Genomic DNA, 10,822 nt, shown 5'->3' on the forward strand with positions numbered 1-10,822 from the left:
CATAATTGTCTGAACTTCTTTCTCATGTTCGTTATAATCTGAAGAAGAAAGTCAATGTAGTCACTTCCACATTTCTAAGTAACTGCAATAATCTGGCTCGGGTGCATCCATGATTGTCTCTAAACCACTGAAGGTCTCCTCTAGCTCAGAGCGAACTAGTCCAAAGCCAAGTACTTTCTTCATGCTCTTAGTTTCACAAGGGCATACCAGTAAAGATGTAGACAGCAGTGAATATAGTCAATATACCATGCTTCGCTAGTCTTGGTCTCTCCTGGGGAACCGAACCGATACATGGACAGGTTGCAAACCGAGCCAATATTTATGCCAAGCGTTGTGTTCCTAGAACTCGTATGGTTTCTCATAAAAGAGTTCCATTAATGTCCCTCTCTTTCTCTCGCTCTCGTTGTCTTCATTACTGAATGTTTAGAACTTCGAAAAACAAGATTCACATTCAGGTTCGGTCTCAAAAATTTGTTATAAACCGCTGTTGGACTGCTACTGCGACACTCTTCTTTGGCATCATCATCTTCATTTGTTTAAGAGGTACTGCATTCACAACATTTTGAAAGTTTTATTTATTCTTATTATTCTTTTTTCTAATAGAAGAATTTGTGTTTGAAGAAATTGTAACTTTTCTGTAGCTATCTTGCTAGGTTTAGTGGTTTCTGTAGATGCTATAAGAATCATGGGGATTCTGGGCATTACTCTACCGCACAAGTAATGCTAGGGATTTAATTTCGAATTTTGTTTCAAATTTATTTGAGTGACATGATTTAGTAATAGTTTGAACACACACGGTTTATTTCTAAACCCAAAATAGTTGGATCTTTCCCCATTCTTGAATCGAGTAGAATTGTTAGATTCAAAAGTGTAAAAATACTTGACCAAAAATGCGTCCTGCTGTTCCCTATTTTATTAGTTAGATTGGAAGATGTATGCTAAGATATGCGTTTCTGCCGTATTGGTTTCGTTATTTGAAATTTTAATTTCAAACTGTTAACAATCCTATACTGCTATTTTCCCTTAGAGTTTAATAAGGTGATGACATTTAAAATGGAGGAGATACATTTAGAAGGATAATATGCTGAAGTAATATAGAAATGTGTTGTAAGGGCTTACAAGAAAAGTAAAATGGGAGTTGTGTATCAGATGTAATGTCATAATCAGTTGATATGCGTGAGACTTAGACCAATTTGGGATCACGGTAAACTCGACATAATTTACCTAATGATTTTAGCTTAGCATCAAAAGAAAAAGAAAAAAAGAACTAATGATTTTAGCCATCTACTCTTAATCCTGTTCATCATGCATTTGTTTTGATGCAGGTAGTTCTGCTGAAACCCCATTTGGAAGAGATGAAAATGATGAAACAAGGAAACAGTGAGATCAGTAACATTTAATGGGAGGTTGTTTGCTGCGGCTATACTCTTTCCATTTTGTTGCTATTGAACTTAGTTGATATTGAAGCTTATGCGTGTTATCTAGTTATGTAATATTGTTACATTTGAACAGGGCCTAATTATGAATTTTTGGCAACTACCACCAATGATTGGAGAAATATGTTTTGTTCTCAGAAGTCAATCCCAATAATATACTCCAAGAGACACAGCTGTGTAAACCTATCAAGATCCGCGTCCTGAAGTTTACAAAGTGCTTTTGACATTTGATGGGAATTAATTTTGGTGTATTTGCAACACCAGTTCCGTGCTGTATAGGTAATCAGGACATCTTACGTGGGTGTATTTCAATTGGCTAGTTTTTTTGAATTTTGATATGCTACATTGATCCATTGTTTCTTTTAATGTAGTTTTGGAGCTTTTCTTCTTTACTCAATAGAAATTTTGTTCAATGTTTTCCTCACTCTGGTGTAACCTATCAATTTTGTCCAGCGAATTTCTGTTTGAGTGCTTTACTACAACCTAGACAATAGTACGAGAAAAGGGAAAAATAGAAATTCTCTTGTACTGCACCAGAAATATGTTTCATGAGTTTTAGTATTTTGCACAGTATTACACTAATAAATTTGTGTAGGGAACGGACACACTTTTCAGTACACCTAAATGTAAGGAGTTCAACTTTTTACCTCTTTTGGCCAAAAAGTGAGTACATACATCGTTTTTCTCTGGTGATAATACCCGAAATGGTTAAGATTTTTTTTTTTGAAGTAAGCTTCAGATGCTCACAATTTTCATGGTTCTAAATCTGTAATAGTTTTTTAGATGATATCCTTAGTTGTGAGTCTTATGACTGTCAGAGGTATACATTCATCTCAAGCATATCCTACATGTGATTTAGACTTCAATCCTGAAATTTGAAGATGGAACCTTTGAAAGCACCCTTCTGCGCAACTGCAATCACAAAGATGTGAATGAGGAACTTAGAAGTCTTTTTCTTTCAATTTCTACAGCTTGCAAATAAGCAGACTGGTGCGATAGCGAAGACATAGGTCCACAGGATAGCTTAAGATTCAATATTCTATTTAACAACAGCATGTTGGATTAAAAGTCATCAACTTTACCTTGCTGACCAAGAAAAATATATACATATACCTTAAGACTAGAAAATCTCATGTGTAAATTTCTGTCCCTTTTATTTATTTTTACTTTTTTGCTTTTATGATTTCATTACGAGATTGGTTTTTCTTTCAGGGTACTGCTCGTTGGTCCTTGCGAACTTTAAGAATATATTCTTGAGAGGGACATGCACGGTATGCAAAAATGTTTTGTGCTAATTAATAATTTGGATGCTGAAGTTTTCTGTTAATTGTTACTTTTTCCCATTATTATTGTTTGGTTAAATTTATTAATAATGTTGGGTTCAACTTTGCGTGGCTTCAATTCATCTGATTGGGTTAGTTTACTAGGACACATTGGACTGATTGAGATTGAATTTTGTTTCTGGATTACATGTATCTGATAGAGACATGTGCTCCACTAAAGATGTGCAATGGTACTATTACAAAGGCTCTGATATTATTTGTTTTTTTGTATTAAGATTTTGCTTTACAAGATGCTTACTATACCACTAGTGCTGATTCTTTTACATAGAAGGCTTTACTAGGCTAGAATCCTTTTATTTGGACCTGTGAGAGCAAAGATTCTTTCTTCTTGAGGCTGCATTATTAAGTAAAATCTGTTTCTAATTTTTACTCAACTAGGTTCAGTGGTTAGATTCAGGACGACCATGACAGGTTCCAGAAGTAATTTAGGCTAACTCTATTTCTTACTTTCACCAACTTGAAAAAAAGAGATTTTTGAATAGAACTATATGGTTGAAAGAATCTCTTTGCAAACATAAAACTACTGTTATCTCGAACCACTAGGGTGTGGTCCTTTGTTCTGTTAGGGCGAATTTGATGTTGATGGTATGCTTTTTGTGCTTTACAGCTGGTTATGCTTTCTTGTTTCCTAGGGTCTCCAAGACTGCCTGTACTTGTTGGTGTTCGACTTCATGGATTTGATTGGGTAAGGAAAGATTGTTGTTTCTTAGATTAGAGAGGGAAGTAGAAGTTTGTTAGAGAACAGAGACACATAAGATTAATTTAAACCTGTAAATCATGGTATCCAAAAAAGTCATGGTAGAGTTGTCTAAATCGGAAATGGAATCTAACTCTTAATTTTGATCAACGTACAAAAATGGAATATAAAGTTCTGCTTTTCAGTGTATCTCTGCTTGTCAATGGGGTAATAAATCATTGAGTTAGACTTAGGAGTTCGTTATCTAGAAAACCGTTATGTACCAAAACCCGACAAATTTTACAGTTCAGCGCTGATTAATTGTGCTTCCGTTGTCGTTATTTGCGTTGAACGTTAGAACCATCTGCCACGTGCTAGAAGTAATTGGATAATCATTCATTCCAACCCATCAATATGATTGGATAGAAATAACCAGTGAGTGGTGAAGAATTAGGAATGTAGAACAAACTGAGAAAGAAAGCTATTATTAGTTGATAATAATAGTTTTCTCTAGCAGCTGAGAAAAGCAACGAAAGCTAAACTTTATACCAGGCCATTGCAACAATGGTGACTCTTGTTTTCTAAGGTTTCACTTTTCTGTTTATGTCGAATTTGCAATTAAGCTCTTATTATTGGGTTCTATGTTTGACTGTCTGACAACTAGAAAGGAAAAAAAAAAAAAAGGAAACAACTCAACCACCGAACTCGACAAACACTTAACATAGACTTATTACTTCCTTCTATCTTTATTTCTGGTATCTCTGTGAAGCTGAGTAGGAATATTAAAATCCATTATTGATTTTCCTCGTCTTTGATAAATTCATCATTATTTTTCTCCTCTGTTCTTTCGTCCCTCTCTTGTTCATAAGCAGCAACATTATCTTCTTCCTCGAGCTCTTCTTCCTCTCCTTCTTCGAGTATGTCCTCGTCATTAGGAACTACAAGGTGCAATGTTAGGCGTCCATCTTCTCTGCATGCATGTAAAACCTCCTTGGTGTGGATTTTGATCTCCTTGAGAACAAATCTTCCGCTGTACCTAAAAGATTTTAAACAAACCCAAGGTTTTCCATTCCGACCTATGCAAGAAATTGGTGGAGGAAAGTTTCTGCCTAGTGACCTCGTCCTCCTTATATCACTCAAATTTTCAGATGATGAGTTTTTGACGATATGTCCCTCGCTAAGATTGCCAGATGATGGATATTTTGTTGTGCCCATCTCACTCAGATTATCAGATGAGGAATCAGTTTCAACACTAGCCACCTCGTTTCCATGGCCTTGCCAGTCATCAACACTCTGGCTTTTGGAATTCTCGACTTCATCTGAACTTTCAAATCCAAGTCCCTCAGTGCAGAGCTTCAAACTTTCTGGCTTCTTGGATGAGAACCCACTGTTACTGGTATTTGCAGAACTTGAGTACTGAGTTTTTGGCATGCCGAACAATGAACTCAAAGATGATTCCTTCTTGTTTTCGAATATGTTTTCAAATATGTATTTGTTATTGCTCTGATCAGTAACCTTTTCATTTTCAGGAAGCGCAATTACGTCCATCGGTGCAGAAGGAAGATGATCGGAAGATGAAGACGAGGAAGAATCAAGATTCTCTTTGAAATGAAGCTCACCAAAGATTTCAGTGTAGGAACAAAGCTCAGCTTGTTGTTTGGCTTTAATTTTCTTCCATGATGAAGCTAATGACTCGATAAGAGTTGGGTTCTCTGGCAATGGTTTCTCAAATATTTCTTGAAAACTGCTACAGGTAGCCATGGATTATAAGGAGAGTGACAAAAAAATGATGTACAGAAGCTGAACGCAGAGATGGACAGATGGATCTTGTTGGTGAGGAAAGAAGAGTTTTTACAGGAGAGAGACAGAGAATGGCAATATTGTGGATTGTTTGAGAGAGAAAGAAAATACTCTATAATTGGCAATGCTATTCTCTGCTCTCTCTATCTATCTAACAGTTATAGAGTGGATTGGGTAGTGAATGGTGATGGATCCTTTTGTTTGTTTGACTTGTGTTATTATACACCACAGCTTCTCTCTGGGCATTGTATTCCATGGCAACACTCTCTCTTTGTATAAACAAATGTGTCAGTGAATCACATTTCTCTTCACACGCCCACACTTCTCAAAGCTTTGTGGGTAAATCTATCTTTGGAGGGGTCAGTCATTCTCCCATTATGTTTTAGGTACATACTCAAAGTTTTGACAGTCTCAGCTAGTAAGATATGTTCCTTAAAGTTGTACTGTACCTTTAAAATCCTGATACTGCTATGCATATATTTCAGGGGATATTGCAGCAACTTTGAAGGGGTTCAAGTTCAAGCATAACAACAAATGGAACGCCAGTAAAACTGAAATCTGTCACTCTATGAAACAATCAAACAACTGGAAAATTTGTTCTTACTCCAGGTGAAAGCTTTAAAACCAGTAAATCACAACAGAAATGATCTAAGTGTGGGTCCTATTTGTTTTCTCCTGGGTCCCAGCGGGATTTTGGAATATGCTTATGTATAAGAAAAATAGGCCCCACACTCTTCTTGCACTAAGATGGTAGATTCTGATAATGTTGAATGGTTTCCTTATTCTACTGATTATGAAACCTGTTTCAAGGCATACTCAATTTTTTCTGAGGCATACTCATTAACTATATCATTTAGGGTGGGTTTATAAGAAGTGTCTAAAGGTAGTGCAATTACCTATATATCCTTAAACAATTTAAACTACTAGAGTGCCCTTATCCTCAAAAACCTAAAATCAAAATAAATTTTAAACTTAAACATTTTGGACTCCAATTCAATCAAGAAATTGATCAAGCAAAGCAAACACGAATCGAACTGAGCGATGTTGGAGTGCGAAATCAAAATCTCAATTGCTCTTAGATGTATTTTAGAATGCATGTGTGACAAACCCATCTTGTTTTTGATTGATTTTATTTTGTTTGATCGATAGAATATGATTTCAAAGATGAAATTAAGATTTTTATAAGATCAGTTCGGCTGATCTTGGAGTATCAATTTTGAGCCGAACCTAGTGTATGATTTAGAGAAACACTATGTTCGGCTAATGCGACTTTGCTAGATTTTGATCGAATTAGCCGAACCTAGATTCTTCAGTTACAGAGTGAAGTTCGGCTGATAACTTTTCAGCCGAACCTCAGCTTTTTGAAAATATACGTAGGTTCGGATGATAATTTGTCAGCCGAACCTAGGTATATTTTCAGAAAACGGAGGTTCGGCTGAAAAGTTATCAGCCGAACTGTTCATCTGGTCAGTAAATCTGGGTTTTAAAAATTCAATTTTTTGACAGATTCAACTTATAAAAAGAAATTAAACCTCGTATAGAAGTCTACCTCTGATTTGAATCACACATTTTGGTTATTTCTAATCACTAAAATCTCAAAATTCAAAACCCAAGTTTTTTTCTTTCACTTCTTCTTCTTCTTCCTCTCAAAGATCCCAACTCTCTCACATAAATCTGATTTATCTACTAATTCACCACTAATAATTTAATTTTTAATCGATCCTTAAAATTCCTATCTAATCAAATCTAATCATAATCATTAACACTAATTATATAGAGGTAGTTATGCCATTATCAAAAAGGGTGGATTAGCGATGATGTTGTTTTTTATTTAGTGACCCTATTTTGGCATTATTTAGTATGCCTCAAAAAAATTCAGTATGCCTCAAAATAGGTTTCCTAATTATAATCAAAGAAATTTGATTAAAAAAGACCTTTTTTCTAGCAAAAATGAAAATGATAGGAATGGCACTTTACGAATCGCCAATTGATGTTAGTCGAATTTGAGAAATTTAAGCTACCAGTTATTAACCACGCGAGATTGGGATATACCCAGATTAATTGGGGTATACCCATTTTAAATCCATCCAAGGTATTGTGTAAAGGGGTGTCTAAAAATGCTAAAAGACCAAATTATCCTTGCTATTTTCATCCAAATTTAAACCCTGCCGACTGAAACTAAAACCTAGAATTTATCGAAACAATTTTTCAAAATCTATCTAAAATTCTACATGATGAAATCAAAAAACAAGGGAAAAAAAATCAAAATCAAACTAAAAATACACACGGGGTTTGAGATTGGGTATGATTTTGTACCCAATCTCAAACCCTTTATTCCACATTTTTATCAAAAGTCGGCAGGATATTTTTTTGTCGAACCTGACGACCAATACATGATTCCACAATGCCGGTACGGTAATTTTTTGTCGACCTTTCCGACTAATACATGATTCCAAAATGCCGACAGAGTATTTTTTTGTCGACCTTGCCGACTAAGGTTGAATATCGTGCCGACTTTTCATCTCTGAAATTAGAATTTACATGGTCGACACGATATTCATCCTTATACCTTGCGAACTATAGTTTAGTGGCAGGTTATGAAATTAATACCTTGCCGACTAATCATGCATTTGTAACACCTTTCTCTGTATGTCAAAAATCCTATAGTCGGCAAGGTATTTTTTTTATCGACCTTGCCGACTTTTCATACTTTCAGAATTGAAAGTGTTGATTTTTTCTGTAATTTTGAGTATAAAATCACTCAACAGCTTTGCAATCCCTTTTGTAAAAGTGTTTGGCTAGTATGGTTTCATTTCCGTTACAAAGAAAATCTCAAAAAAAAAAAATCCTCAAAAATCGTAACACATAATTTATGAGTTCAATCCAAATAATACATAATTTGAGAATTTTAATTCAACTAATTAACTAACTAAATTAATTAACCTAAACACATTATTAGTGTTAATTAAGCAAGGATAGATTAGGCATTTTGAAAATATATGGTTAAGGGGTGTCCTCTTTTACTTCAAAATGATCCAGATTTTATCTCATTAGATATAACCCAATTAATCTGGGTATACCTAGTAATAGTAATAGGTAAGTGTCATTTAAGCATGTACAATTAAAAGTTTTATATAGTAATGGGTAAGTGTCATTTAAGCATGTACTATTAAAAGTTTTATAAAGGCAATAACAGGCAGTAGGTTGGTTAACTGGGTGACTTAAGAGGCTTAGGTAATTGACATAAGCATATAACTTCAGCAGATGTAGAAGCAAGAGATCTGTATTGAGTTTTTGTAGAAATTCAAGCAAACAAACTAAGAAACTAGATTACCGCCAAAATACATACAATATCCATCGATAGACCTCCTATTATTTGGATCAACAATCCAATTATCATCAATAAACCCTGGTAAATCTTGAGATCCTTTATGAAAGAATAAGCCATGACCAATAGTACCTTTAATATACCTTAGAATTCTCTTGCCACCACAAGATGAGAGGAAGTTGGTGAATGTATAAATTGACAAACCTGATTTACATCAAAGCAAATTTCTGGAATAATGCATGTGAGATATTGCAGAGCACCTATAATTGAGAAAAGAAACCATCATCCTTCCTGAGTTTAAATGATACTCCTTCTGTTATTGGAAAAGAGATACTTTCGCTTTTTCATTTTAGCCTAATAATAGGCCAAATTGAAAAAGTGAAAGTATCTCTTTTCCGAAACGGAGAGAGTATATGATAAGGTGTTCAACAAGGTTTATCACCTACTAAATTAGTCTTCTAATGTAATTCCAACACATTATTAGTCTGAGACGAGAAAATACCATCAGTGATCTTCTTCACTCATAAACCAAGAAAATAGTAGAAAGGACTCATGTGTTTGATTGGGACTGGGAATTGAGTTAAGAAATGAGAAATGATTGTAACTAAAAATTCAGAATTTCCTGTAATGATGACATCATTAACATAAACTAAGGTTGCAGTTATTTGATCACCAATACTGTGCATAAATAAAGAGGAGTCAACTTAAAAAGACACAAAATCAAGGTCCAAAAGAACATCAACTACCTTTCAGACTAAGCTCTTGGGGCCTGTTTTAGCCCATATAAAGATTTCTGCAATTTGCACATATAATCAAGATTTCTTACATCCTTAAAACTGGGTAATTGTGTCATGAGCACATCTTCATTGAGAGTGCAATATAATAAGACATTTCTTACATCCAATTGCTTAAGTATCCATTTATATTTAAAAATCAAAGACAATTAAAGTTTAATAGTAGTTGACTTGCGTATAAGGCTAAAAATATCTTTATAATCCAAGCATTCTAACTAATTGAAACCCTTAGTCACTTACCTAGCTTTGCATCTTTCAATAGTACCATTAACATCATCCGTAACTATGAAACTCATTTACAACCAACAAGGTTTTGATTTAGAAAAGGTGGAATTAATATCCATGTTTGAGCTTGTTAAAAGACATTAAATTCATCCTGCACAATAGTTTTCAACTCTGGATATTTGTTAGCTTGAGTGAAAGAAGTAGGAGTCGGTAGAGAAATATTACTCAAATAAGATCGAGGAAGCAAATATTTTGTTGAAAAATAATACCTTTGTTTTGCAAATATCATTTTTGGATCTTGTAGCATTCTACAGAAACTAATATTTCCATGTTTGCTTGAATCAACCTTATTCATCTTCACCGTAACTAGTTCAAATGACTTAAAAGAACTAGTTAGAGAGCTATTCAATTGCTTAGATCTCATAGAAGCATACAAGACACAATCGAAGCAAAAACAGTTTTGATTCACTCGAATCGATTCATGAACATTATAGCGACGGTTTGCAAAGATTGCATTCCTTAATTTATAAATGTCTTAGTTCACGAATTAAACTGTTTTTAAAAAATAACATACTTAAGTATGCATAGCGGTACGCATACTTAAGTACCCGGACTAAGCTTGTTTTCAGTTCACAAACTCCAGCATAAATTCACGGGATGAACTTCCGACAGTACCCGGACTTAGCTCCGGTCATCCTGAACAGGAAAGTACGCATACATTGGTTCAAGGATTTTGGACTTACACAAGTATGAATTCACATACAATGTTTATATCCACTACACCAAATTTAACGTTTAGCAACAGCTTCAATCTGTTGTTGACTGGGCTTGCAACAGATTTCTTGCCAAACACCCTGACGCAGTTTTTCGCAACAGGTCTAGATCTGTTGCTAATATCGTTCAGCAACGGTAGTCGCAACATAACAAAGCTGTTGCGAAACAACAATTTAGAAACAGAAAGTTTGTTGCTAAGTTTGAGTTATTCCGGGATATTTTTTATTCGAACAGGATATAGTTGTTCTGGTTAAGATTTAGCAACTAGACTTTGCCGTTGCTAAATTTTTGCAACAAGAAAGAAGAGGTCAAGTCTTCGTTGACCTAGTCAAAAATCCCAGTTCCCTGCAACTGCCATGACTCTTCCTATTCTGATAATTCAATCTGATAAGCCTCACATTCAACATAAGATTACAATTGAACTATGAAACACAAGACAAAATCCA

The 10,822-nt window shown here is 34.7% G+C and overlaps 1 protein-coding gene across 1 annotated transcript; it reads right to left on the reverse strand.

Annotated features, from left to right (window-relative positions):
• Positions 1 to 3,873: 3,873 nt before the first annotated feature.
• LOC113323707 lies at positions 3,874 to 5,370 on the reverse strand. The gene has a single exon (XM_026572052.1). The coding sequence runs from the start codon at positions 5,214 to 5,216 to the stop codon at positions 4,248 to 4,250; it is 969 nt and encodes a 322-aa protein (XP_026427837.1). The 5' UTR covers positions 5,217 to 5,370; the 3' UTR covers positions 3,874 to 4,247.
• Positions 5,371 to 10,822: the final 5,452 nt, after the last annotated feature.

The sequence above is a fragment of the Papaver somniferum genome, chromosome 11 (genome assembly GCF_003573695.1).
Source record: "Papaver somniferum cultivar HN1 chromosome 11, ASM357369v1, whole genome shotgun sequence".
NCBI lineage: Eukaryota > Viridiplantae > Streptophyta > Magnoliopsida > Ranunculales > Papaveraceae > Papaver > Papaver somniferum.